This window comes from Apis dorsata, unplaced genomic scaffold (genome assembly GCF_000469605.1).
Source record: "Apis dorsata unplaced genomic scaffold, Apis dorsata 1.3 scaffold_631, whole genome shotgun sequence".
NCBI lineage: Eukaryota > Metazoa > Arthropoda > Insecta > Hymenoptera > Apidae > Apis > Apis dorsata.
Window position 1 is genome coordinate 309922 of NW_006263826.1, and position 27626 is coordinate 337547.

The 27626-nt window shown below is 31.3% G+C and overlaps 4 protein-coding genes across 7 annotated transcripts in view; 2 read left to right on the forward strand and 2 right to left on the reverse strand.

The window, feature by feature from the left end:
* The window catches only part of LOC102673390 (casein kinase II subunit alpha), a 7606-nt gene extending 1812 nt beyond the window's left edge, over nt 1–5794 (forward strand). Inside the window, exons 3-8 of one of the 2 annotated variants that reach the window (XM_006621395.2) lie at nt 78–189; nt 278–490; nt 1215–1409; nt 1488–1839; nt 1956–2033; nt 3461–5794. In XM_006621395.2, the coding sequence (XP_006621458.1) occupies nt 78–189; nt 278–490; nt 1215–1409; nt 1488–1839; nt 1956–2033; nt 3461–3654 (1144 nt within the window). In that variant the 3' untranslated portion in view covers nt 3655–5794. Of the gene's footprint in view, nt 1–77; nt 190–277; nt 491–1214; nt 1410–1487; nt 1840–1955; nt 2050–3460 lie in introns of both variants that reach the window. The other variant, XM_006621397.2, reaches the window with a different exon arrangement.
* Nucleotides 5795–6945: 1151 nt separating this feature from the next.
* Nucleotides 6946–8959, forward strand: LOC102674001 (ubiquitin-like modifier-activating enzyme 5). 2 transcript variants are annotated; one of them, XM_031513403.1, is made up of 8 exons: nt 6946–6964; nt 7099–7316; nt 7467–7602; nt 7666–7862; nt 7929–8115; nt 8186–8288; nt 8352–8522; nt 8589–8882. In XM_031513403.1, the coding sequence occupies exons 2-8, from the start codon at nt 7177–7179 to the stop codon at nt 8762–8764; spliced, it is 1110 nt and encodes a 369-aa protein (XP_031369263.1). In that variant the 5' UTR covers nt 6946–6964; nt 7099–7176; the 3' UTR covers nt 8765–8882. The 2 variants fall into 2 exon arrangements, with proteins under 2 accessions (XP_031369263.1, XP_006621465.1); XM_006621402.2 differs by having other exon boundaries at nt 8186–8522; nt 8589–8959.
* Nucleotides 8857–10649, reverse strand: LOC102673695 (actin-related protein 6). Of its 2 annotated transcripts, none has more exons than XM_006621399.2 (3): nt 10265–10649; nt 9202–10173; nt 8857–9098 (listed from the first exon to the last, which is right to left on the reverse strand). In XM_006621399.2, the coding sequence occupies exons 1-3, from the start codon at nt 10315–10317 to the stop codon at nt 8969–8971; spliced, it is 1155 nt and encodes a 384-aa protein (XP_006621462.1). In that variant the 5' UTR covers nt 10318–10649; the 3' UTR covers nt 8857–8968. The 2 variants fall into 2 exon arrangements, with proteins under 2 accessions (XP_006621462.1, XP_006621461.1); XM_006621398.2 differs by having other exon boundaries at nt 10244–10604.
* A 623-nt stretch (nt 10650–11272) lies between these two features.
* On the reverse strand, nt 11273–25799 carry LOC102674589 (dynein heavy chain 12, axonemal). The gene is made up of 29 exons (XM_031513377.1): nt 25451–25799; nt 24986–25362; nt 24579–24825; nt 24018–24407; nt 23730–23940; nt 23373–23646; nt 22922–23302; nt 22768–22861; nt 22549–22703; nt 22137–22422; nt 21900–22061; nt 21620–21831; nt 21422–21539; nt 21083–21323; nt 20768–21014; nt 17523–20703; nt 16806–17407; nt 16420–16706; nt 16073–16326; nt 15708–16004; nt 15145–15640; nt 14205–14950; nt 13752–14102; nt 13189–13655; nt 12903–13060; nt 12568–12814; nt 12076–12481; nt 11726–11989; nt 11273–11639 (listed from the first exon to the last, which is right to left on the reverse strand). Exons 1-29 carry the CDS (start codon nt 25493–25495, stop codon nt 11289–11291), a joined length of 11547 nt encoding a protein of 3848 aa, XP_031369237.1. The 5' UTR covers nt 25496–25799; the 3' UTR covers nt 11273–11288.
* Between the last annotated feature and the right edge of the window lie 1827 nt (nt 25800–27626).

Sequence of the window (27626 nt, forward strand, 5' to 3'; positions counted from 1 at the left end):
GTATGTATGCATTCATCTATATATATTACCATATTTTTCTTATTTATTTTAATCATAATAAATTATTTGTTATATAGACAACAAGATGATTATCAACTAGTGAGAAAATTAGGCAGAGGAAAATATAGTGAAGTATTTGAAGCTATTAATATTACAAATAATGAAAAGTGTGTTGTAAAAATTTTAAAGGTAAAAAATATAAATATATTTATATTTTAATAATAATTTTATTACCATTAATAAGAAATATTAATTTTTATCTGATTTTAATCTTTAGCCTGTAAAAAAGAAGAAAATAAAAAGGGAGATTAAAATCTTAGAAAATCTAAAAGGAGGGACCAACATAATTACACTCCAAGCTGTTGTTAAAGATCCTGTATCAAGGACACCGGCACTGATATTTGAACATGTGAACAACACAGATTTCAAGCAATTATACCAGACGCTAACAGACTACGACATAAGATACTACCTCTACGAATTATTAAAAGTGCGTGTATTGTTAAGTGCAATGGAACCAAGTATCAGTCCAATGTGAAATCTTCGAGATTATTAATTTGATAGATGTAGGTGCATATCATAGGTTCAAGGAAGAGTTCGAAAATATTTCATTTATACAAATTCATTATTTTCTCTTTATTATCATTCTTTGTCATAATTAGTAATTATATTCTTGGATCAAAATATTTGATTGATGACTTATTCTATTATAAAGCATTGAAATTATCTAATTTCATTTCTTCGTTATCATTATTTATTTTTTATTTTAAAAGTCATAGAAAAATTAGATTTTTAAATTATTTATATACAACAATTACCATGAATTATTTTTTCTTTCTGTTTTTTCTTTTTTTTTTTTTTTTTTTTTTTTTTTTTTTTTTTTTTTTTATAATATTCTTTATTTTCATAATTGGATATAATAAAATTTAGTAATTTTAAAGATATTTTGCATAAAAAAAATTTAAAAGTGAATATAATAAAGGAAAATATGATGTAATATTTTTCTATAAAAATGAAGGAATCATTCTCGTTTATTCGTCAAAAGTATATAAAAAGTATCCTTAGTTTCAGAAATTTTTAAAATTTTCGGACTCATGAATATTTAAGTAAGTAATGTGTCGATAGTGTTCGATCCATTTTACATCTATGGCTAAATAATGTGTTGAAAAGCATTAATGATATATAAGACGCAATCGTCTTTTTTTTTTGTTTAGGCATTAGATTATTGCCATAGTATGGGAATAATGCATAGGGACGTTAAACCGCACAACGTTATGATAGATCATGAAAATCGAAAGTTACGATTAATCGATTGGGGTCTAGCAGAATTTTACCATCCTGGTCAAGAATATAATGTACGAGTAGCTTCGCGTTATTTTAAAGGTCCAGAACTACTTGTAGATTATCAGGTTTGTGTTCATCATATCATAATTTTATTATAAATTGATTTATAATTTTAATTATAAGTTGTTTTCTTTGTACCGCAGATGTACGATTATTCATTAGATATGTGGTCTCTTGGATGTATGCTTGCAAGTATGATATTCAGGAAAGAACCGTTTTTTCATGGACACGATAATTACGACCAATTAGTGAGAATTGCAAAAGTTCTTGGAACTGAAGAACTATTTGAATATCTTGAAAAATATCATATTGAATTGGATCCTCGCTTCAATGATATTTTAGGCCGACATTCACGTAAACGCTGGGAACGTTTTATGCATTCAGAGAATCAACATTTGGTATCACACGAAAGTCTTGATTTTCTTGATAAACTTTTGCGTTATGATCATTATGAAAGACTCACTGCACGTGAAGCTATGGAACATCCCTATTTTTGTAAGTATTATAAAGTAATCAAATTTTGCGCTAAATTCTTACAAAATAACGATAATAAATTGATAAGAAATGATTATTTTATTTTGATATTGTTTTTTTTTTTTCATTCATCTTAGATCCAATAGTAAAAGATCAGGGTCGATTGAACATGGTATCATCGTCACCTACTCCCATAACAGGTTCGTTGCCTGTAGGTGAGTAACGGCCCAGGTAATGTCACCACCTCAATTTCCAATTTATAATTATTTAACCATATCATTCACGTATTGTTGAATCGACCATGAGAATGCCGTGAATATATAATTTCGCATCTTCGAATAAGATGCGTATCGATTGAACATCCATTGAAGTTTGTATTGATTCGAATTTACAACTTCTATTTTACGATATTTATAAAAAACAAAGAATGAGAAAAATGCCGGAAATATGAACATGTGTTTGTATTATATTGTACGAATACGTAGTTCTGTTGGCACTCAATTGAATGCATGAAATCAATTGTTGACATCGTCCGGCATTGTAAAATTTAACTAATTCGCAATGATAGATAAACACTGTTTTTGTAAAGTGTTTAAACGTTGAGCGTGGAAACACATTTATGTTGAAATAAATCAGTAATATTAAGTATCCATCGGAAACTTTTCCCATTGCGAATTAGTTAAAGTAAAAAACTGTGTTACGCTTTACGCAAGGTCATTCCAGTCATCTAAATAATGAGACCAAGATTTTTTCCGTTATGGCCAGAATATAAACATCTATTAATGATTTTTCTTTAATCTGAAGTTTCTCGGATGTATGGAATGACTAATGCGACTTATAGTCATATTATAAAAAAAACATACGAAATAGAATAATGTCGACTGTTAAAAATATGATTACGATCTTCTTTTAAGTAATACGTATTTTATTTTTCACAATACATTGTACTTTAGAATTTCAAATTTTCTCGACTATTTTTTTATCTTCTTTTTCGTCTTTTTAACAAGAAGATCGTTTCAAATGGTCATAATGTGACTAAAAAATGCAACTAAACAAATGTTTGATTTAAAATATTTAAACGATTCAAGTCTATATGTCGTTTAGTATCGATTAATATATAATTAGAATAAAATGTATAAAATGCTGACTTTTCTTATATTGTTATATCGAGTATCAGTTATAGCAATGCCTCGCCGATTATGAAGGATGATGTATTTTTTCCTCGAGGAAGAAGTCGCACGTATTATTAATAACACTTGAAAGAAAATGTTTGATTCCTCCTTATTAAATGATGAATATTATAGAAATTAATTTACTTAAACACGGATTTGAGCTAGTGCAATAGCTTCAAAAATTTTCAATTCAATTTAAATGAGATAATCGTTTACTGGGTAATGTTTAATAAATAATAAATACAATGTGCAATTAAAACCTTATAATCTAAAGAGTATAGCAAATATATATTATTTCCAAAATTTATTAATTATTATGGTAACAGATATATAATTTTTTTTTTTATAAATAATTATTGGTATTAGACGACAACTGGACTTGAATTGCTTAGTCATTTTAAAACAGACATTTTTTTAGTCAGTATGCGTATTTGTAAGGAGCGTGCGAAGAATCAAACATTTTCATTTAGGTATCGATACTTCGCGCGAGGGGCTTAATCCCATCCCTAAGCGTGACTGTGAGCAGCGTACCGGTTCATGGAATAAACCGACTGAAAAATATGGTGGGACAAGTTGGAAATGGGACTCAGAAAACGATGAAGTATTCATCACATCCATTACATCCTTAACATACAGTTTTCAACTTTTGATTATTTATGTATGAAAAGTTGAATCTTTCATTCCACCTAAATTTGCAAATTTAAGAAGAAGAAAAATATATTATGTGATGGTGGACCACTCCTTACATAAATGGCAATTATATTTTGACGTGGTGTATAAAATTCTACATTTTAGACATTCCTTGATTTTCATCGTGGGTATTACATAAAGGAATTCAGGTTTGATATATTGGAAATAAACTCTATGCGATAAAATTTTAAATGGCATAAGAAGTAAATGATACGTTTCAAAGTATTTTTGTTACATTGCAAATCATTTAGAAACAGAAGAAAGTTTACAACATTAAAATTAAGTCTATAAAGTACGTGCTCTGTCCATATTGGCCGGTATGCATGTGCTGTTAATAATTGTATGTTTCTTTTCTGTGTTTTTATAATCTGTCATTTCTATTGTGTTCCTTTGACGCTGCTACTAATGTCACGATCGCGGGAAATCTGTAAATGCATAAAGACGCGATTAGATCATGTTATGTCACTTGGAAGATCGTCCGTTATTACATGAGACATTATAATGAAAATGATGCAAAACAAACCATGTGTATTTGCATCCATAAAGCGCGTACTACACACACAACACAGCACATATGTGCTTACACTTAACATGTACCTTAGGCCGCTCGGTTTAGTACTTTTAACGATGATAAAAATGTTCGTTTATATCTGATACAATGATAGTTGAATAAAATGTTTGTTATAGCCAAGTACTCTTTGTGCTCTGTGAATACCTATATATCCAGTAATAAATGTTACCAAGCTACTGGTAAAAGGCATCATTGATCAAATGCTTTGAAACCATCATTTTTAAGGTCACGCTTAAAATTTTAACTCTTGTTATTTTCATATTTCTATAATAATTTTTAAATTATATCAAAGAACATTATAGAGTCTTAATTCAATTTTCATTGACCAAAGTGAGAATTCACAGGCACCTTAAAACACTTGGCGCCAGCAGAAGCCTATGTACATGAATTAAACACACGCCGATAAAGGAAAAAAGAACATTTGTATTGCTGTACCTTGTACATCTGATATGCTGGTTAAAAACTTAATATCGATAACACCATTAAATCGATCAATTTATTTCATATACAGCATTACCAATGTGTTTCTTATAAATTGAATATATAATTATTTATATACGACCGTAAGTCAGTTTATTGTGTACATTGGAAAAATTTACTTCGAGAGAAAGAGGGGGAGAGAGAGAGAGAGAGCAAGCGAGCGAGCGAGAGAGAGAGAATGGAAGAGAGACGTACTTTTAAAGAATGTATAGGAATAGAGCACACTCCACTTGTAAACCATGTCCTTTCGTATTATTTCGAAAGAATTCATCAGTTCCTATACGCATAAATTACGCATAAAGTACGGTCAATTCAATATATAAATATATACATACATATATACATATATACATATATGAAACGCGCGCACGCGCGTGCTACACATACAAAATACACATTTACAAACTTACATACACACACACACATATATATGTAGAGTATTTTAAATGCGTACCCTATCAAGCGGAGTGTGAATTTAAATTCAAAGAGTGGGGTATGCTTTCGAATATTATCGGCTAAAAGAGAAATGTTTGCTTCTTATTCTGATTATTGCGCCGTTTTTGCCATATTATTACATATTTAAAGCATTTATATGTATATATATATGTATATTTTATTTTTCAATAATGTATAAAAGATATATATACATATATACATAACACAGATAAGTGATAATAAACGAAAGAGTACGTAGATGTATAACAAAGATATACATAATGCACTATAAATGTTAAAGATGTAAAAAAGAAATACTTTATGTATCAGTAAAGTATAAATACATTTTATTTATTTCGTTTTTTATAATCGTGGTATTGCTTGAACACGATTTACAAATATCTATTTTCAAGTCTTTTACATGGCAAAAACGGCGTATACATAATTGTTTATCTAAATTTGATAACCCTTCCTGTTCGTACGTTAAGTTTATGATAATCTAGTTTAGTTTTATAGAAAAAAAAAAAGAAAATATTGAATAACTCCTATTTAAATCTGCAAATGAACTTAAAAAAACAAACAAAAAAAAAAAGAAAAAATTAAAATAATAAATTGTCACTAATGTAATTAATATATTATGCTAAATTTGAACGTTGATATTTTTATCTCGCAATCATAATTTAACACTATTTTGACAAGAAAATGTATTGTTAAAAGAAAATCATTAGAAAAAGTCGTTCTATTATTATCATATATAGATCATAGATCAGTTAAAAAATTTTTCCCTATTTTGTTAAAGAACGGCTATATTCTGAGGGAAAAAAGTGCACCAATTTTTCAATATATATACACCAAATGTACATTGAACTTTTATATTCATTCAACAATACCAAAGTGATAAAAGTGAAATTGTTTATATACTTCCTCGTTTTCTGTTTCTCTCTCGATTCTAAATTTTTTTTTCTTTTTTTTTTTTTTCTTTTTTCTAATAAATACGGGATATTGGGAAATAGACTATTTTAACACAATTGAGGTATGACAATAAAATTAGCCAAAGTGCACGGAATTAATTTGACTTAACATATCGTCAATAGTAAAAACATGACGAAAATAAGAAATGATCCATCCTGTATTACATGATCACACGTTTTTAATGTTTTTTGCAATATTTACTCTTAAAATTAGTAATACAATGGCTAAATAAAGAATAACAAAAAATTACAAAATTTTTTTTCTGCGGGTACAAAATACTTGTGCATATATGAAGTGTAACAACAATATATATAATTTATAATACGAAATGCTGTAATACTAAACAATGCTGTATAGAATTAATTGAAAAAAAAAAAACAAATACAATTTTGTTTGTATTAAAAGAAAAAAATAAACCTTATAATTATTGAGTTTTTCAGTGAAAGACTCTATTTTATGCTAATTTTCTATTTTTTATAATTATCATATAATAAATTTTATTCTTGATCTTTGTAATTAAAGATTTTAATGAAAAAATATAGTATATAAAAGTCCATTTTTATAAACATGAAATAAGTAAAGAAGAAGATATACAAAATCCGTATTTATTTACCTATGTCAATTTTCTAAGATTGAAGATATTATATTTTTTCTCTGAATTTCTCAATTTATATTTTAATTATTTTACTTAAAAAAAAGAAAGAAAAAAGATATAATTTATAAAAAATTTTATATTTTATACATATATTTTATGATAATCATGCTCTTTTTAAGGTTATTCAAATAGAAAGTAATTTTGAAATTATTTTAAAATTTCGATGAATATGTAAGTATATCGATTATAAGTACATATTATTATTTTGCAAATTAATAATTTATGTTTTAAATAAACATAAATTTATATATTATGTATAAAATAATTCATCTGTCACAATACATGGAAATACTTACTATACTTAGAAAAGATTGGCGTGTGTATCATAACTGTAGGTATCATATCTTACGTGTAAGTTTAAAAATTATTTTTTAATCTAAATAATGGATGAAATTGATGGCTTGCGACAAAAAATTAAAGAACTCGAAAATAAATTGCTTAAAGAACAACATAAAAATATGTTTATAACAAGAGAAAAAATAGAACATATGTCAAGTGAAGTGAATGATTCAAATCCATATAGGTAATTTGTGTTTATATAAGATTTTTTTATATTATCAAATATTTTACAAAAATACATAAATATTTAATATAATTATTATATATTTTTACAATTATTCTTTAATACAATTTAAAATATAAAATTTTAATATTATTTTTATTCTTTGATTAGTCGTTTGATGGCATTAAAACGTATGGGTATAGTGAATAATTATGAAAGTATAAAAGAATTAACAATTGCTATAGTTGGAATAGGTGGAATTGGTAGTGTAACTGCAGAAATGCTAACAAGATGTGGAATTGGCAAGGTAATATTATATAAATTCATGAAAGATTTTTCAGTTTTTTATAAATAACAATATAAATTTTAGTTGATTCTTTTTGACTATGATAAAGTGGAAATGGCAAACATGAATAGACTTTTCTTTCAACCTTATCAAGCTGGTCAAAATAAAGTAGAAGCAGCATCAACGACATTACGATATATTAATCCAGATGTAGAAATTGAAACTCATAATTACAATATTACTACAATGGATCACTTTGAAGATTTCATGAATGTCATAAGGTATAAAAATATTTTTTGAACAATTGTAATTAGAAATATTTGATTAACATAAATTTTTAATTTCAGCACAGCAAGTTTAAATAAGGGTCCAGTAGATTTAGTTCTAAGTTGTGTAGATAATTTTGAAGCTCGGATGGCAATTAATACTGCTTGTAATGAACTTAATCAAAAATGGTTTGAAAGTGGAGTTTCTGAAAATGCAGTTTCTGGGCATATCCAATTTATTGTTCCTGGAGAAACAGCATGTTTTGCGGTGAATAAATATTATAATTAAATAATATGAGTGATAACTTAAAAATTAGATAGCAAATATTTTTTTCTAGTGTGCTCCTCCATTGGTAGTAGCAGAAAATATAGATGAAAAAACATTAAAACGAGATGGCGTTTGTGCAGCATCTTTACCAACAACAATGGGAATTGTTGCAGGTTTTTTAGTTCAAAATGCACTTAAATACCTTTTAAACTTTGGTGATGTTTCTTATTATTTAGGTTATAATGCTATGCAAGATTTCTTTCCTAAAATGATATTAAAACCAAATCCAAATTGCGAAGATAATTATTGTAGAAAACATCAAGAAGAATATAGATTGAGACCAAAACCAGAACATAAAATAAAAGAGATAGTTGAAGATGCGCCTTTACATGAAGATAACGAATGGGGTGTGTAATATTATATATATGTAAATCAGTGTAAAATTACCAAATTAAAATCTTATGTCATTGTAGGAATTTCTCTTATCGATGAACAAGATCAACAAGTAGATGAAAATAAATATTTATCGTCAGTATATGTAAAAGAAACAAATTATGATTCTCATTCAACTGATTCGCAAATCAATCAAATTTCGTCCGAATCTAATATTAGCTTAGAAGAACTAATGGCACAAATGAAATCTATTTAATTTTTGTTCATTTAGAATAACATTCATAATGTTATCTATGCATTTATGTTTTTCATATTATTTTAGATAAAATAATATGTTAAAAAAATAAATAAATAAAAAATAAGTGAATATTTAATATATATCACAATATTATGTACATACATGTACATTGTAGATATACATAAATATGAACCATTGAATAAAAAAAATTTATTACGAAAGTTAAACGTCGAAACGTTCAAAACAAAGATTTTGGCCTTCTTCTTCATAATCTTCTCTTGTTACTAGAAGATTTGAAAATATTGAATCTTTGGAAAGTGTTTTTCCACCCTGCCATGCATATGTGACTGGGCTAAAAATAAAGATAATAATAAATTATATATATATACATATATATTGAACTTATTAATTATATTTTTTAAATTTTAAATTAATATTGAAATTTTTTTAATTACTTTTCAGGTAAATGCACATTTATCGTGTATTCTGCAGGTGCTAAACTTCTAACTTCTTTATAAATTCTTTCCTGGAATCCAGGAAATTTTGCATTACCTCCAGTAAGAATAATATTAGATAAAAGGTGTGGCCATGTTTCTTCATCACAAGCTTTTAAACAATCCATTATTGCTTCTGGAATACCCATTTGACGAATACCAACATCTGATGGAAAAAATAAGATTTCTGGTATAGCAAACCTCTCATTGCTTAATCGTAGAGTTTGTTGTTCATTAGGAGGTTCTGGATTTTTTAGGAAACCACGTCTTAATGTTGTATAATCTGGTAAAACATAATCTTTGATTATAGGATTGTTTTCTATTTTACTTTTGGCGATATCCATATCTTTAAAAAATTCTTGAGAAACAAAACAGGAATCCTCTTTCACTTGATTTATTACGTAAGTTTCATCCATAACATGAAGTTGACGATAAGATATAATTTCTTTAAGATGATTTGTAAGAAGTTTTCCACCCACATCAATGCGTCTAATACCTTCTTTAATTTTAGTATCATTTACATATGGTACTATGTGAGTAAAACTATAACCACTATCAACTACGATACAACATTTTGTATTAGGATTTTCTGTCTTATACTGATAACAAGAAAGTGTACAACTATTAATTCTTAAAAGACTTTGACATTCGTATTCTTCAAAAAATATTTCCATCATGGCTTCTTGAACGGTAGAAAAATTAAATAAAGGTTCAGTTACAATTACAGAAAGTTGATTCAAGTTCACCAAACAGCATTCTTTGGAGAATATATAATCCCAGACAGTTTTCTGAACATCCCAATTAACAAGATATCCTTTTTGAAATGGTAAAATATAAAAAAGTCCAGATGCATCTCGACATTCTTCGATTTGACTTCCTACGAAAGGTCTTCGACGTTCACTTTTCGCTTTCATTATGCAATTTGGAACTAATCTAAAAATTAAATTGTTTTTATCCTCATTTTTTTTCATTTCATTTCAATCATAAACAATTATTCAATTACTTGACATTATCAGAAGCTAACCCAACTTTTGCAGTGTAAGCACCGTTATCAAGAACAAAAGTAGAATTGCTCATTTTAACAAATAATGAAATAATGAACCAAAAATTGATTGTTTTTTTATTTATTTATTGTTTAAATTTAATTGATCGTTATTTCAAAAATATAGATCAAAATAAATTTCATGTACACAACGCGTGATAGAAAATGCTTCATTTAAATCACAGAGGATAAAATTCAATTAATACTTTATGTTATACTTATTAGAATTCTTATCATTTTAACATTATTCTTAATATTACGAATTCCACTCAAGATAAAATTAGTAATAAGTAGAATTGAAATTAAATTTCAATAAAATCTTAAAAAAAGAATAGATATTCTGTAAAGTTTTATAAATTGAATCGATACATTTTGTTGAGATTTTTAATCTAATAGATTAAGGAAAAAAGATAATAAATTATAATTATAATAATTGTAATAAAATTAAACAAATATCGGAATTGTTTCTTGAGCATCTAAATTTTAAAGAACAAGTATAAACAATGAGAAAAATTAGTAAAAGAATAAAATAAAAATTTCTGAATCAGCGCCATCTCTTAGCGCCACAGATCAAATATAAATATAGACAAGAAGAAATAGAATAAGAATTGATTGTCAGCGTCATCTCTTCAAAAAAAAAGCAACTTTTTTATGAAGAAATATTCCCGAGATAATAGAGTTATCTTCAATCTTATTCTACTTTATTCTTCTTTTCAAAAGATATCTTTGATATCCAAGAATGCTGCTGACAAAATGGTGTTGACAATCAATTTTTATCCTATCTCTATTTTTTTCCCACTATTTTCTATCCTTATTTTATATATTTCATTTGCGACATTCTGAAAATGATTTCAGTATTTTTTTACTCAATCTCTTTTTCTATTTTTGCTTTGTAAAAAAAACTTATCTTTTTCAAAAAACAATTCCATTTGATTAATTTTATTTTTCCTTTGCCTAATTCATTAAATAAATATAAAAGAGAAACGTAAATGTTGTGAGAAACTGTTTAATTATCGAGTTGACAAATTAAAGCTAATCCTCTTTTAATCCAATGACTGATAGGATAATTAGTTTCTAAAAGAATTGATAATACGTAATTAGTGGAATGTCCAGTTGTCTTAAGAACACCAAAACGCGCAGAAGTAATATAAACAGGACATTCGTATCGTTCTCTTATATGAATCGCATCCACTACAGTTGGTTTCATCCAAATTATTGGCATAGGTTCCCAAAGTACTTTTGGATAACTTTCAGCGAGTAGCATGTTGTTCAAATTCCATCTGGCACCGGCCAAATACATTCCGTAAACATAAACACCATCGATCGGCGATTCATTCATTTCAAATTTAGGAAGCACCTAGAGAATGAGAAAAATTTTTAAGGTAATTTTCTTTTATTTTAAAAAACTGTGATTATACTTCAAATATATTTGACAAAAAGGACCTTGAAATCAAAATCAATTCTATCGATAGGTATCTTGTATTTTCTGGCAAAGTTTTGCGTTGTTGCTGTAAGAAAAGCATGCACGAACGAAAATCCAGATATCCAAAAGGTTTTCGGTATACCTTCTTTTAACCATTTTTCAAAAAAGTGTAATCGGTCAAGAAAATCATTAATAAAATTTGGCAATGGTTTTAAACTTGGATAAGCACATGCATTTATCCAAGATGGTGGAATTCTTGCGCTTAATATATAATTACCTAAAACCTAGAATCATATATAATTTTTCTATATTTTGTTAGCAAATATATGTTAGTTATTTTATTAATTTGTGATATTAGATTTAGCAATACCTCTATCGCAGGAGTCATCACTACCAATCCTTTTACCGTTTTCTCCAACATATCGAGAGATTGTTTGATTTCCTTTAAGAGGATGTTATATCTTACCAATTCTTGTATTAAGACAGTATTCATTGATTCCATATAAACGATAGGATATTGTTTTTCTGCCTCCTCGATATCAAATAATTCAGGCATTCTATCATAAATATCTTTTTTCATGTTCAACATCATTTCATCCTGTTTAATAGCATCACCTATTACTACTGCTCCTTGAATCATTAACATGGAATGAAAGAATGTATTTGCTAATTCAATATCCCGTGTAATTCCAGCATTCATGTGCAATCCAAACGCTTCTGGTGGTGGATTTAAAGGGATTCCTTGAATTTGTTTGATAAAATCATCGTATTCGTATCTACGCATATTTACAAACAAAACGGGTTAATTCCTCTTTCTTTATTCTCTGATGATAAAAGTTTAAGCTAAAAAGATAAGAAATACCTTTTTGGTAAACTGTATTCGGGTCCAATATCTGCAAAGCTGTAATTCGTATTTATAATTACATTCGGATTATAAAAATCTTGTAATATTGTATTTAAACATCTTCTATCTCTATCATCCGTAACTCGACCACCATAATTACATTCACCGGTTAGATACACAATAGCTTTGAAAGGTACATCCTCATAATCATTTATGTATAGATAAAGTTGTTGAACGGATATTTGAAGATCCGATTCATTGAAACCTGTATCGTGAAATTAATATTTTTAGTTATGTAAAAAAAGAAAAAGAAAGGAAGATAGAAAATAAATAAAATGACGTTTGACACGGACCGTATTTTATATTCCAACCTTGAGAACCATAATTTCTTCTTTCTTGTACAACAGCATGAAAGAAACACAAAGAGTAAAGCAATTTTGAGAATGCTCTCCTTTTAACAGTCTCGCCATAAAAAGCATCTATATTTTTGGTTGCTTCGGATTTATAAGATCTATCAATCGAATAAATTCGTTATTTTTAATAAAAGAATATTTTTCTACGTGACATTTAAAACGATTCATTTTTCAATATTATTTTTACTTTTTATTATATATATATAGATATATGTTAAAAATTCACCTCATAATATTGTTTTGTAAACCAGTCGGAGGTTCGTTTGTCATTTTGACGCCATTTTGCAGAATCGTAATCGGGAAATATTCGGAAGGATAACTGGTAAGCCACAAACGAAAGTGGATGTGTGTATTGGAAGGATCGAAATGGTCACAGATATCTTCCAACATAGGCATCCAAGAGGCAGCCAAGTGACAATTTTGCAAACACACCCATTCACCGTTATATTGCGCTCGCTCGATCAATTTTTGAGCGATAGGACCTTGACCTTGACCGAGAGAAATCGAGTGGAATCTTTCTTGGAAATTCATAGCCTCCGCGAAACTCGTCAGCGCTTCCATTGGATCTGAGCCCGGTGACAAGATGAATATCAACGGTATCAAGCAACTTGATTCCGCGAAAGATTTGGAAATGTCGAAAGGTGGTGGTAACACAAATTTCAAACCCATTCCAGCTTCGACGAATTGTTGTATCTATTTGTAAAGTTTAATTTCCATTTAGTTTTCATCTTGTGTTCTTTTGTTCTCGAGTTATAGATAAAGGCTGAATAAAAAGGAAGAATACTTTACCGCGATCATTACTTTGTCCGTTCTAATCATTCTCATGATAATTAATTTCTGAAAAGGTGTTAATCTCTCCTCCCATGGTTCTGGTATCGGTGCCTTTTCCGGATTTAATAAATCATAATATTCTTTCCACGCAGCTACATTAAGTGTGAAACTGGACTGGAAATTGGTGAAGTTAGGTAATGTTTGAACTCTGCAAATTTCTCCCCAAGATTTATCTGCAAGCCAGGTTACTGGATTCTCTGGTAATCCAGCAATTATAACGCCTCCGGAAAGGAAGAATGTCATTTCTTCTCTCGTGATCGCGTCTTCCGTCATTAAGATAGTTGTGTATAAGACGAACGAGTACAAAAGCTAACCAGAGAAATCGATTGAATTAAAATCACGTCAATAAAACATCAGAAAGAATAATCTATCTATAAAATAAATATAGAAAAATATTTAATGAAAGTTTACCTTGTCCTTTTCGAATAAAGATCTACAGACGTTTTGATATAAGTTATACGTAAAAGTTTCTTGAAGAAACGTCAATCTTCTTTCGAGAATTATACTTTTATTCGCAGTTTCTATCGAATGAATATATAAATTGATAAACCACATCAACGAATATTGATACATAGGATCGATGTTGGGTAGATCGGTGATTGTATAGTAAAGTGCGGAACTATGTACTGCTATAGGTTTGTAATTTTGTCGAAATCCTTCAATCTGTGCCTCCGTTTTTTTCGCAGCAGCTTGTTTCTTTAATATATCAATGGAAAGAATTTTTGACGAATCTAGGATTTCTATTGCTTCCTCGTCCTCTAAAATTCTAGCACCGGCCACTGATAAAGTTTTCAAAATATTATCCTCGACTTGTTGCAAAGCTTGTCTGTTCGCGGCACTTTGAACGATCAAATATTCTCGCTTTTCCTGCAAATCTGGCCTCTCCTTCGCAACCACAATACCTAACAGTTGATCTTCTAAAGCACCAATCGTTAACGCGAAATTGATTACAGTTACTTTATTGAAAATCTCCGGTAGATAATGCGGATTGCGTAATTTCGTTGTAATATACAGCTTGAATCGCAAACTATATTCGATTACTTTTTCGCCAAGTGTGATAAACCAAAATGGACCCATTTTATATATCGTCTTCATTAATATCGGCTCAAGAGGTGGTGTCAATTCTTCAAGCACGTTTTCTATCAATACTGGTTTTCCTGAAAAACAAATATTCAATATTATTCCATATTGTTTCAAAATTAAAATTGACGTGGATTAAAATCGAACAAAATTGTGTCAAGATTTTATTGGATCGAGTCGAGAAAAACATATAGGTTAAGTTAATTAATTCTCGCCGCGATGTAAATTACTCGAGAAAATGGAAAAGAAAAGAATAGAATTTTAACATTACCAAACTCCAACGCTTTTTCTATGATATTCATATAATTTAAATCTGTCAATTTCACTATTTCCAATTCGTTTTGCTTCTCCATGTTACGAATCCATTTATTAGCTTGACTCTGAGGATCGATAAATAAACTCCATCTTTTTGAATTGTCCATGATAATGGCGTTTTCGATGGAAAATAAGTCTCGAGGTAGTCCAAATATGTTCCAAGAATTGATCTTTATCTCGGATCCGAGTATCTTAACGAAATCGAAATCTTCTGAGCATGGGATTTTCAAATTCTTAACGTAATTTGTCCACTTTCTCAAGCTTTCGATGCGATAGGAAGATGTAAATGGACCAAGATACGCTATCATACTACATGAAATCAAAATATCACCCGGCAAAGTGTCATAAGATTTTTGTAAGTTCTCGGCCGCAATGGTCCAACGATCCTTCTCTCCTCCCAATCCGCTAATTAACTTTTCAGCTCGGATCAATTTATTTCTACATATTGTCACCTGTAAAATAGATTTACGCTATTAATACACGATATAATACAAGATACCTTTTGCGTTGCTACTTTACTTCGTTCTCCAACTCGATCTTCTTGGCGAGTATCATTCGTAAACTTTCCTTAAGAACGTTCAACTTTTCCGTCAATTCGGCAAGTAGTTCGCGCCTTTCGTTCAAAAATCTGACAGTATTCTCGTAATCTCGTTGCGCAACTTGCAATTTTTCTCTTTTTGGCGCAACTATTTTTATTACCTCGTCGTACAATACCATAGCTCTTACCCATTTACAGAGACCTTCAGCTGCCGACGACGCTCTAGCTACTATCTTCGGCTCGAAATTTTTATCGGTCATGTAGACCGTTTTTATTTCCTGTATTTATGATAGAATAAATAACAAATAAAAAAATTAATTATAGAAGAATAACAAGTTGACAATACGTTCATAATATGCGGAGGAATGTTATCTTTATCGTAGTGTCGCAACGTTTCTAAAAATTTCATGTCGCCCAATAAACGTTTGCTCGGAGTCCAATAGTCGTTCTCCTTTTTACCGGTAATTGGATTCTCGACTCGGAGAGGAGGTATACCCAACATGACGCACACCGCGGCCATAACGAGTTTTACCCCAGCTGGAGGACTTCTCATTGTTCTTACAACCGCTATGTCTGCCGGCTTTAATGTATCCAGAGCAGCTAAAAAATTGAAGTGAAGTGAATAAGTAATAATGGATAAAAATGTGGGAAGATTTCTAGAAAGAGATGAAAGCATAATTGGTTAACAAATACCCAATGCCTCTTCGAGGGCGGGCAAAGCTTCGGCTAAATCTGCTTCGCACTCCGTCTTCAGATTCATTGCAATTTCGGCCTGTATATTTGCCATGTCTTCGTCCTTCTTCACCATGATCGTCGCTTTCTCCACGCTAATATTCTCGGTCTCGATTTTCTTCATCGTCTCGGTCGTCTCGCGCGCGGATGCTTCGAGTTGGGGCCGTAATTCCGAAAGCGTTACTCTCATTTCACTAATTTGTTCGGCCGCGAATTGAAGTTTATCCAACCCGTTGAGATAACGATCTCTGTTGCGGAATGGAATGGAAGAAAAGAAAGGAGGAGAGCAAATGAATGATCTTTCAAATCATTTGGCAAGCAATTACACATGTATCATACACGCACACCTCGCGAGAATAACCGCTTCTTGTTTTTCCTTCATCAGATCCGCGTAAGATTGTATGAGATCAAGGAAGCCGGCCGTTGTTATGTAAGTTTTTCTACCCATTTCACTGTAAAAGCGATCGCTTATATCTTTGGCGCATGCGTGGAAAAATTTACAGGCGATCACCGCGTTAACTTTCACGGTCTCTTCAATGTTAATGTCAGTTGTGCTGCGTAGAGCAACTTGTTCGAGGGCATCGTCGGGCCACACGTCGAACCAATCGATCGTGCAACAATTGACGAGACTCGGATAAAGTCGAAGCCTGATTCTGAAGGTGTCCCCAATAGGGCTGAAGCATAGCATTATGTGTAACTTTTCTTTGCAACGGTTACGGAAGAAGGAAAGTATAGCGAGCACCGATATATCTAAATTTCGATCACCGCCTTGAGCGGCTAACCGAGTCATCTCGATGATTTCCTGTCTTTCTTCGATGCTGAATATGTTCGGTACTTCGCCAGAATTTAACAGGCTGTCGATGTCGTTTAAGAAAATGTCGGTTTTCATTTGTCCTTCGGTGAGCAAGAATACATAATCCTTGCCTACTCCACCAGAATTTATCAACACCTAAACGATACGAAAATATTACTTATTATTTATTATTATTATTATATAATTATATATTTATATAATTATTATTATTATTATAATTAATGTAATCGTGATCGATTATAAAACAAACCTTTTTTATATCATCCCGCCATTCTTGCAGGCCATACATGCTACCCATTTCCGGTTGAAACAGACCAAGAGCGGCTATATTCGAAGCTAATTTTGTTAAAGATTGTCTACCGGATCCACCTACGCCAACCATCAACAAACTGCCGCATGGAATTACCAATATACGACAGATTCTGGCAAGATGTTCCAGAGCGTAACGGAACAGGACAATGTCCATTTTGTGTCTGTGCGTAATATTGTACTCCTCGAGATAAGAGATGGCTACTTGTAAATATTCGTCCATTGATTTAACCTCTTCGTAATGACGATCCGCCGGGATTGTATCCACGTCCATAAAAGTGCCGAATATCAAACTTCGCAAGCTTTCCTCCGATAATTGATCATCAATCTTTGGCAAATAATTGAATACCGCATCGAACGATTCCCTTAGATTAGCAGTAACTGTTTCCCTGATCCTTACGAACAACCAGTGTCGATCATTTATATCGATTAACCTATCACCAAAAACTCTCAAAGTTTCGTGGACCCAAAGTTTCGTGAAATCCGATCTCGTTTCGACGGATTCTACCCTTATCATGGTGCAACCAGCTATCACACGAGAAAAATCACGCAAGTTAAACAGATAATGGGATTTCGCCGGGGTCGGCCTAAGCTCTTCCTGAGCGAGTTGAAAAATATTCATAGTCGCGTTCACAAGATCCATGATAACCGGCATGACTGCCGTGGTGAAACCGTGCCTTTGTAAACCAATGAACGCGATGTTTGTAAAAATTCTGGTCATAGTCTCTTCGGAAAATCTATCGATGGTGAACAGATTAAAGTGTCTCAAAAATCTGTTGTATAATACCTGTCTACTGCCACCTGGTAGGCCCATTGCGCACACAAATATAGTATCGTATATGTAAATCTTTTCCGGTTTCTTCAGATCGAACCAAACTTCGTGATCGAAAAATTGTCGTAGCAATTCGATCGGTGGTTGAGAACCGTAAATTTCTTTCGCAGGCATGTTAACATCATCGATAAACACGATACAAAACATGCCAGCTAAAGGGCCATATTTATTTCTACGTCTCTTGTATAATTTTAGTATAATCAGTTCCTGCGTCTGCGCAGCAGTAATGTGCGGAGTGAACGTGATGAAATTCGGTAGATATTCCTCTTCGCCTAATTTGTTCATAATTAAATCGTTGATATAAAAACTTTTCCCAGTTCCTGTTTCTCCATACAATAAGAAACGTTTGTGATATTTAATGTGCTTTAAAAATAGAGATTGATATTTTACCGTATCGACGGTGGGTACTATCAATTGAACGATACTTCCAACATCCGAAAATTCCTCCTGTCTTGCCAGGTCGGCGAAACGTCTCCACGCCCCTCTCCCGCGATACGTGTAGAAACAATCGTGAATCAAATCCTCGGTCGGAATAGAGATTAAAATTTCGACGAGAAATTCGGGAAGCGGGTATTCCTTTTGTTCGTTCTTCCAAAAACTTATGAAAAAGTTGTTAAATAATACACGAGAAGGGAGATCTAGCGTACCACCAATTCCCCAAATCATCGACATTAACATAGTTGCTTGTAGCCATGACAAAACGAATTGGTCGAAAGTTGCTAGATTTTGTTGCACCGCATCTTCCATATATATTTCGAAGATGTTTAACGTTGACACAACTTGATGAATTTGGCCAACAACGATAGTCGCGTGACAATTTTTTCGAATAAATTCTAAACACGGATCTACTAGCCAATGGAACAATTCTTTGATCTCGTTCTCGTAATTCTCTCTCCATATGGGATTCAACATATTTATCCAAGAATCAAGGAACGGCTCCCAACCAAGAACACGCGGTTCCACGTATATCATTCCACAGCGGGACACCGTGGCGGGAGAAGCGTGTTCAAGATCCATTGTCTCGAATATCATTGACATTACACCGGTCATTTGTATTATCTCACCGGATGTTAAACAAAGTTTTTTATTGTCATCGAGGACGGTATTGAGATTCTCGATCCAGACTGCATCGACCGGCCCGTCGAAAATAATCCATTTCCTATCGGGTGTGTCTTCGGTGGAATACCTTCGAAATGCAACTGCGCAAATACCGTCGGTCCATTCGGAAGAAACAGGATCGAAAAATCCGTATAGCTGGTCCAACGTTATAGATTTCGGATTGATAGTGAAATATTTCGTCGTAATTCCGTTCGGCTCATTCCGTTCGAACATTAAGGTTAAGGCATCGGCCAAAGTGTGAAGTATCGATGTTTTACCACCGAATGGTTCACCGACGAGCATAAATCCGTGGCGAACGATCATCATTTCGAACGTTTGTATGATCTTCAAGAGGAAACCGTCGACCGGTTGTAAATTTTTTTTTTCACAAACTTCATGGACAGCTTTTAAGAGTATATCGTAACTCGGAGCGGGCAATTCCAATCCGGGGAACAGATCGGATACGATACCTTGGAAAAGTGGGACATCGTGCGCCAAGAATTTCGGTAGATTAACGTCGATCACGGATCTAAGTAAAAGCACTGACTCGTTCTCGTCCGGCAATTGTAATTTGATATTTTGTGCAGCTGTTAGCACCGTTTTCACGGCTCGCATCCCATAGTCGTAATGGGATTGGGAAGATAACTGTTCCGAGCATAGTTTGTACGTCGTTACGATCTTCGTGGAGAGTTCTCGGGCGGTACCGAATCCAGAAGAATAAAGAAATATTTCAGCGATCATAGCGTAATCGGGCACCATCATTGCCACGGTTCTAAAAAGAACTTTTAAATTATCTGGTAACTCTGAACGACCCGCGTAACCAGGATTCATCGTGATGCAAACGTAAACGGCGGGATTTAATTTCAATTCGGTACCCTCGAAGATAAATGTTTCCAGTTTGGCGCGTACAGCTTGAATGATGCAAAGAATTTGTTGCGCGACTACGGACAATACTTCTAGATCGATTCTGTTAAATTCGTCGAAGCAAGACCATGCTCCGCACGAGGCAAGACCTTTGAAGAATTTTCCCATATTTTTGTAATCGAGACCTTCGGAACAATTAAAAACTACGCATTGTACAGCTACAGCTCTGCCCAAGTCTTTTGTCGTTTCTGTTTTACCGGTACCGGCTGGACCTTCCGGTGCTCCGTTCAAGTTCAAGGAATAGGCACCGATTAAAGTGCGATAACATCTATAAGTGAAATGTTGAATTTTAAATTTTCTCAAATCTTGATTTCGATCTTTAATTTTCTTACCTATCCGTTAAAGGAGTGATAACGAGACGAGAACAATTTCCAATATATTCGTAAGCGTAATTCACAGTTGTATAAATAATTCTAACAAATACGTCATCTTCCCAATAATAGCGCAATTGGGCCAACCATTCAAAATCCATTTCGTTTATAATCTTTCTGTCGATCAATAATTTTACGACATCCATAGCATGCACGTCCAACGTGATAAGAGCATTTAACGTAGTTCGATTTTGTTTCGTTAAATGTCCTGAAAAAATATAGATTTTATTTAATATTGTTTTTTTTTTTTTTTTACACTTTTTTCATCGTTATTACCTTTAACTAATTCAACCATTTCCAAGATTTGGATCATAAGTTTCTCATGAAGTACCTCCATTGTCGAAGGCATACGAGTCATAAGGCTATTTTGAACTTCCATGGTCCAGTAAATTTGAGAAACGCATAAGACAACCATACCAGGCCAAATAAGTACCCACAAGTCTCGTTTATTGACTTCATAATCGAGATAGCTCATAAGGATTTCATGTCGTACAGATTTCAACATTTGTTCCTCCACCTAACCTCAAAAAAAATGTTGCGTATACGCTCTCGTGTAATCAAATGGAATTTTTTTTTTTTTTTTTTTTTTCTTATAAATACGTTATGATCACGCACTTGAATGAGCCATCGTTCCACACAACCTCGTGCTGCAGCAGTCGAAATCCTTTCCTGCATTTTAACTTCCTCATAATCTTCGCTAAACATGGAACATATTTCCAATTCTTCGTCAAATCTGCCGAATCATGGATTATTAGGAGATCAATATTTTTCGATTCTCGCATTCTTAATCATTGACACCTTTGCATAGTTTACCGCAGCCTATTTATGCCTTCGAAACATTTTCGAAGATGCGGTTGGACTCGAAGAGGTTCCTTTGTTTCGGATAATATTTCGAGCATATCGTCATTACTTAAGAAGAAAAATCGTGGAAAGAAGAGTCTCTTCTTTTCTAAATAATTTAATACACCCTCGTTTACTTTTTCCATCAATAGATTAGCTTCCTGCATGATTTCTAGAAGACCCACCTATGTAAGTAGATATACTTGTTTAGTATTCTTTGATATATATATAGTCCGATAATTCTAACACTTACAGAACCAGCAGTTTCTCGTACACGAGGATCCTTCGCGACACCATTCATCGCACTACGAAATATTCTGTCTACTTGAAAAAATAATACCTCTTCTTCCGGTAATTGCGCCACGATATCTTTGCTTGAAAAGATGGGTAATAAATACATCCATTGTACTTGAACCTAACAAAAATATTAAATATATATATATATAAGAAAGATAGGAAAAATGACGAGATAAAGCTTTTATATAAATACTTTGGTCCATTCTTCTATCGTTGAATGTATTCGATGTAAGAGAAAATAAAAATTTTTAACTTCTTCTTCGATAAGCTTGACAAACGCAGAACCTCGCATCGCTTCGACTTTTATTATATGATCCTCTAAAAGCATTTGAATGTCATCTAACTGCGTCAAAATGTTCACTCCTGAATCTTTATAAGGTATAGTTAGAAACAGTACATCATCCCATTCGCTAATCATCTTTGCTAACAAATCTTCTAGAGCAAGTTGTTTCGTTGCGCTTATGCTTATTGTTTCGTACCTTGATCGAATATTGAAATTAGAACTTGTATGGATTGTACGGTGAGAGAGAAAGAGAGAGGTTATGATTTAGGTTAGGAACACAAGTGATAGATATGAAAAATGAAAAATAAAAAGTTCAATTTACTTTTCTATTTCTGCCATCAAATTCATCATGATAATTTTCCTAAACGTTGTTCCAGCATCAGGAGTAAGATCAAAACCTGCTATTACTGACATTTCATCCCAATGAATTTGTCGCATCGCAGGATTTCGAAAAACCGCTAGCAACGGTATATATTGCTATGTGAAAAGTAAGAGGAAATAAGAGAACGTTTTTATATATAGCTATTCGTTGAAAAACCACCTTGAACCATTTGATATCTTCCATAAGCTGATACGATAGTTTTAAAGGCGCCGGTTGTTGGAAAGGATCCGAGTCATCTGGAGATCCTGTGAAACTATCGGAAATATTGATTTCTTAATGATTAATAACATTCGATACCTGTGCGGATAATTACCTGTGCGGATAATTCATTGCAATTTCTATCTTTATTCTTGTCCTATACTGTTTGTTTATTTTACTGAAATTTGAAAAATAATCAGTTGCCTTGTTTTCAACGTCGTTTGAATCCAAATACTCGAACGGGCCATCCAACCAAACGTCCCGATGCCTTTGCCATTGATAACCTCGATAAATTAAATCGTAATACGGCATTATAATTTCTTTCAATTCATTGATACGTGGATATACAGAGAGGGGATATTTGAAAAGTTTCTCTTCCTCGTTAATCCAGTTCACCCTTTCGTCCATCCGATCTAAATCACGGGCGAACTTTCGCATGAATTCAATGTACTCTCGAATGCGATCTGCGTAATCCATATCATTCATAATTTTCAATCTAATAGATGGATGAAAACGATGAAACGATACAACGATGCGTGTTTTAATATTATATATTAATATTTCACCTGGGATACATATCCTCAACTCTCGCGTTAAGATCATCGATTTTCTTCACAAGTTTCTCCTCTAATTCAAATTTAGTTTGCTCGTACATGGCGCTGTTTTGTTCGAATATTGGTCTTATCCGCTTTAACCAATGAATCGTGTCGTTATTTAATTCGATATGATCTTTGGTTAATGTTGTCATTCCGATTAACGATGCCATCATGCGCAACGATAAAGTAATCTTTTCCTCTAATAATCTCATTAACGTTGACGCGGCGTATAACATGTATTCACCTAAAGTGAAATTATTTTTATTTAATTTTTTTACACTGTGTGCACTATAACGCGATTAAAAATTCTTTTTTAAAAAAATTTACCTAATTCGAGCAATTCTTTAGTATTGTAAGGAATATGTAAAGCACGTTCCCTTATATCTTCAAACGTTTTACAAATTTCAAGATTGTAATTTCTATGGCTTTTGACTAATTCCTCGATAATCAATCGACGCATTTCTTCCGCGTAATAAAGAAGCCCTGCCTTTGCTGCAATTTGATTTATTATCCCGATCGAAAAGTATTCGTGATCCGGCTAAAATATAAAAATATATTTCTTTTTGTCAATTTAAAAAAAAAAAGAAAATAGATATTATACGACAGTGAATTTACCATGCCATTTATATCTCGAATGAGTCGATTAAAATCTTCAACTTGAGATATTTTTTCTTGAAAACTGTATCCCATTCTACTATAGATATCATGCGATTTTGGATCAAAAACAATATTGAATTTTTCATGCAGTTTTTCAACATAATCATTGAAGGGTCGAAATGTGTCTTTCAATATTTCTTCAAGACGTTGATACGTCTCTTTTAAGTACCATTCTGGTAATTCGACTTTAATATATTCTCGATGAATTTTTACACTAACCCAAGACTCCAGTGGTGACAATTGTTGCGCGGTAAGTTTAATTTGATTGATAATATTATAAAACGAGCTACAAATTTCAAGCATCGTCGGGCTAAGAAATAAATCATTTTCCTCGCATTTTAATTGAACCTAAATAAAAAATAAATATCATTGAGTTTTTTTTTTCGTTCAATTATTTATACTTTAATAAATCATACTTTCTAAAATTAGCAGCAATGATTATTTTTGATTTATTGTTGATCGTTTAATCAATGGATAAAATTCAAAGATAATTAACTTTATTTCTTTTATCGTTGTTACCTTGAATAAAGGTAGGATTTGCTTGTCTTTTAATACTTGAAACAAATATTCTATAGTATTTATCATGAGCGTGACAATTTGAAGAGCGAGTAAATTGTTGGCGCAGTTGAGAAAATTAGGCAAAGAAAATGATGGTACGTCACTAAGATAGCGAGGTTGAGAGATTAGTCGCACGATGTCGCTGTAATAGACACTAGTGATCATAAGCGCGCCTTTTTTCGTATCATTTTCTACCAAATCTAAAAATCTACAATCGTTCGTTTATTAAAAAACTGATGATTTTCGCTTTTTTTTTATTCAATATCTGTATAAAATTTATAAACTTTTAAAGAAAAAATGGTGTATTAAACTTATTATCAAAAATTTTCAATAAAAAATCCAAATTTGTTTACAAAGAAATGTTTCACCTGTTAAAATCAAGATAATCAAATTCTGCTCGATAACGTCCGAAATCGCAAATCCATTTTGGCATCAAGAAATGAGCTTTTGCTACTATATTTTTCATCAATTTATGAGGTAAGTAATATTTTTTTTTAAGCGCGCATCGATTTTTCAAAAATTTTGGATAAAATTCAGTTCGTCCGGCAAGCTTATACGGAGGAATTTGTTCTAAGCCCAAATTGCAGATATCTTGACATTCTATCGCTATCACCTTTTTTACAGCCATGTCGTGCATTGATTCGTAATAACGTGTCTTTGTTTCGAGCATTTGATCCTCAAAAATATCCACGTATTTGGTTCGTAAATTAGGCGATATTAAATTTCGAATGTTTTCTTCCCATTCCTAGACGATTTTTCAACATTGTAAATGTTGTATAAACACTTTAAATTTATTTACGATATATAATATAACGAACTGTGAAATTACATACAAGTAACAAGATATTCGGGGGTAAATTATTGGCAAACTCTTTCATTTTTTCAAAATAGAAACTTTGGGGACATTCCAGATGGCACTCGTTAAGAGTTTGATAATCAGTTAATTTTTCTTTCTGATAAATCTTGGATTTTGTTACCACTAATTCCAATATGTTTCGCACCTCTTCGATATTACTTATTTTCTAAATGGAAATTTCTTATTTTAATACACAATTTGGAAAAATAGAAAAACAAGTTGACTACCTTTTGTAATTCAAACATGTTTTTAGAGTATTCTTCAATATTTGAATAATATTCCAAGTTCGGTGTTTCAATTAATTCACAAATTACATTTTCCTCTTCCTTCGGCATTTTCGTTTATTTTTTTCCTTTCTTTTTTTTTTAAAGATTATTAAAGATTTAAATTCTTATTATTATTAAAAGATTCTTATATGTATTTTCACGAATTGAATTGTCGAATTGAAAATCAACGTTGAATATTGCTGCTTGTTCTTCAACTCATCCGAAGTTATCCAAAAAAACTAGAAATAAATTAGAAATCATTTTAACGTCATTCAAATTATTGCAACTACAAATAATTCTTGCAAAAAATTCACTTTGTTTATTTCGTATGTACATATTTGGGACACGAGTTCATTTTCATTTTACAATTAATATTGTTTGTAACAAATGATAACGATTCTCAAATAAATGCATGTGACTATTGGCAATGAAACAGTTATATTTAAATATTATGAAAAAGAAAAAGAGAACAAATGATTGAAAACAAGAGATAATTAAAAAGTAGTAGTTATGAAGGATGTTCTATCTAAAATTTAATGATCAAACTGTGCTACTATGTATTATAAAAGAATAAAAATACATAAATCGAAACAAGATTTTATTAAAATAATATGTTGGAAGAAATAAATATTCGTTCGTGTTTACAACAATTATTTTCGAATTTATATATAATACAAGAGACATTTAAACTCTAACTTAATTTTTAAGTTTTGCGGAACACATATTGGCACAGTTTGATCCTCGAATTTTGAGACATTTTTGGCTTCTCTGTCGCGTCGTCTATCGCAAAGGGAACGTCGAACAAAGAAACAAATAAGTTTCACAAACAATATAAAACTATAAAACTTTACAACTTATATGATAATTATATGATTCTTAATCACTTATAAATCACACCGGTGAATCGAATAGTGATTTTTTTTTTTTTTCTCGTAATCATATATTAGTTGACTAGAACTTCGAATATCACGTTTTAGAATTCTACTCAACGTTCTTGTCGAATTTCGTAATAAAATCAGATAAAATCAGGTAAAATCCCGAGACAAATCTGATATTTAGCTTGTTCATACATATGCATAATATTATGAAAGCAATAGTTTTCATTGGCTAAACGTGTAGTGTACGCAACGTACCTATATATCTTTGAGATAGCGTGAAATTTTTTTTGTTACATATAAAATAAATTTTAATCACGGTTGATAAACATCCGAAGATATTTTCATATTATAATCACGCTCAATTAAATTAATAATTATTAACAGATTTTTTTGACAAAAATTGTTTTATCTCGTTTTTTTGCTGAAAATTGCAAAAAAAAATCTGAAACATCTTACAAAAGTTTCGCATCTTTTTTTCTTTTTTTTTTGTTATTTTAACGATCCTCACATGGGTTCGCTATTTTTCTTATGCTAAATCGAAATTGTACAATCGTTTTATTCTTCAGCGCACAAAGTTATATACAAAGATACGCTTCTGAATGATCTTCCCATATATTCTTGAATAATCGTCGCAAGGTTCGCTATAATCACATTCTTAATAATGCTACAAATATAATGATAAAGCAATGCTATGTACAAGATGTTTCGCACATGTCATCAAATAATGCTTATGGTACAAAAGAATTAACAATAATGATAACTTTAGATATTACTTTCTATAATCACAAAATATATACAAGATCTTAGAAACAAAAATACTTAAAAACGTGCTTTTTATATCAATCCTATCACAAGAAAAAATGTTAGCGCATTTTATATTCTTCACGATAATCAATTAATGATACAGAAGTATATAACTTATAATAGAACATATGGATGTACATAATATTTATAAAAAATTCGACTAAGCTTTATAACATTTACCATGAAATATATATATATATATATA

Bases quoted from the DNA above. Each gene is read 5' to 3' on its own strand.
- LOC102673695 (XM_006621398.2), bottom strand. From the start codon at position 10,317: ATGAGCAATTCTACTTTTGTTCTTGATAACGGTGCTTACACTGCAAAA. The intron at 10,174-10,243 runs GTAATTGAATAA...TTTAATTTTTAG, and splicing joins TTAGCTTCTGATAATGTCAA to ATTAGTTCCAAATTGCATAA. The intron at 9,099-9,201 runs GTAATTAAAAAA...CTTTATTTTTAG, and splicing joins AATGTGCATTTACCTGAAAA to CCCAGTCACATATGCATGGC.
- LOC102674589 (XM_031513377.1), bottom strand. From the start codon at position 25,495: ATGAAAGAGTTTGCCAATAATTTACCCCCGAATATCTTGTTACTT. The intron at 23,941-24,017 runs GTAAATTCACTG...TTTATATTTTAG, and splicing joins TTCGAGATATAAATGGCATG to CCGGATCACGAATACTTTTC. The intron at 13,656-13,751 runs GTAAAGTATTCT...CTTTACAAATAG, and splicing joins CGGACAAAGTAATGATCGCG to ATACAACAATTCGTCGAAGC.
- LOC102674001 (XM_006621402.2), top strand. From the start codon at position 7,177: ATGGATGAAATTGATGGCTTGCGACAAAAAATTAAAGAACTCGAAAAT. The intron at 7,317-7,466 runs GTAATTTGTGTT...TTCTTTGATTAG, and splicing joins AATGATTCAAATCCATATAG to TCGTTTGATGGCATTAAAAC. The intron at 8,116-8,185 runs GTGAATAAATAT...ATTTTTTTCTAG, and splicing joins GAGAAACAGCATGTTTTGCG to TGTGCTCCTCCATTGGTAGT.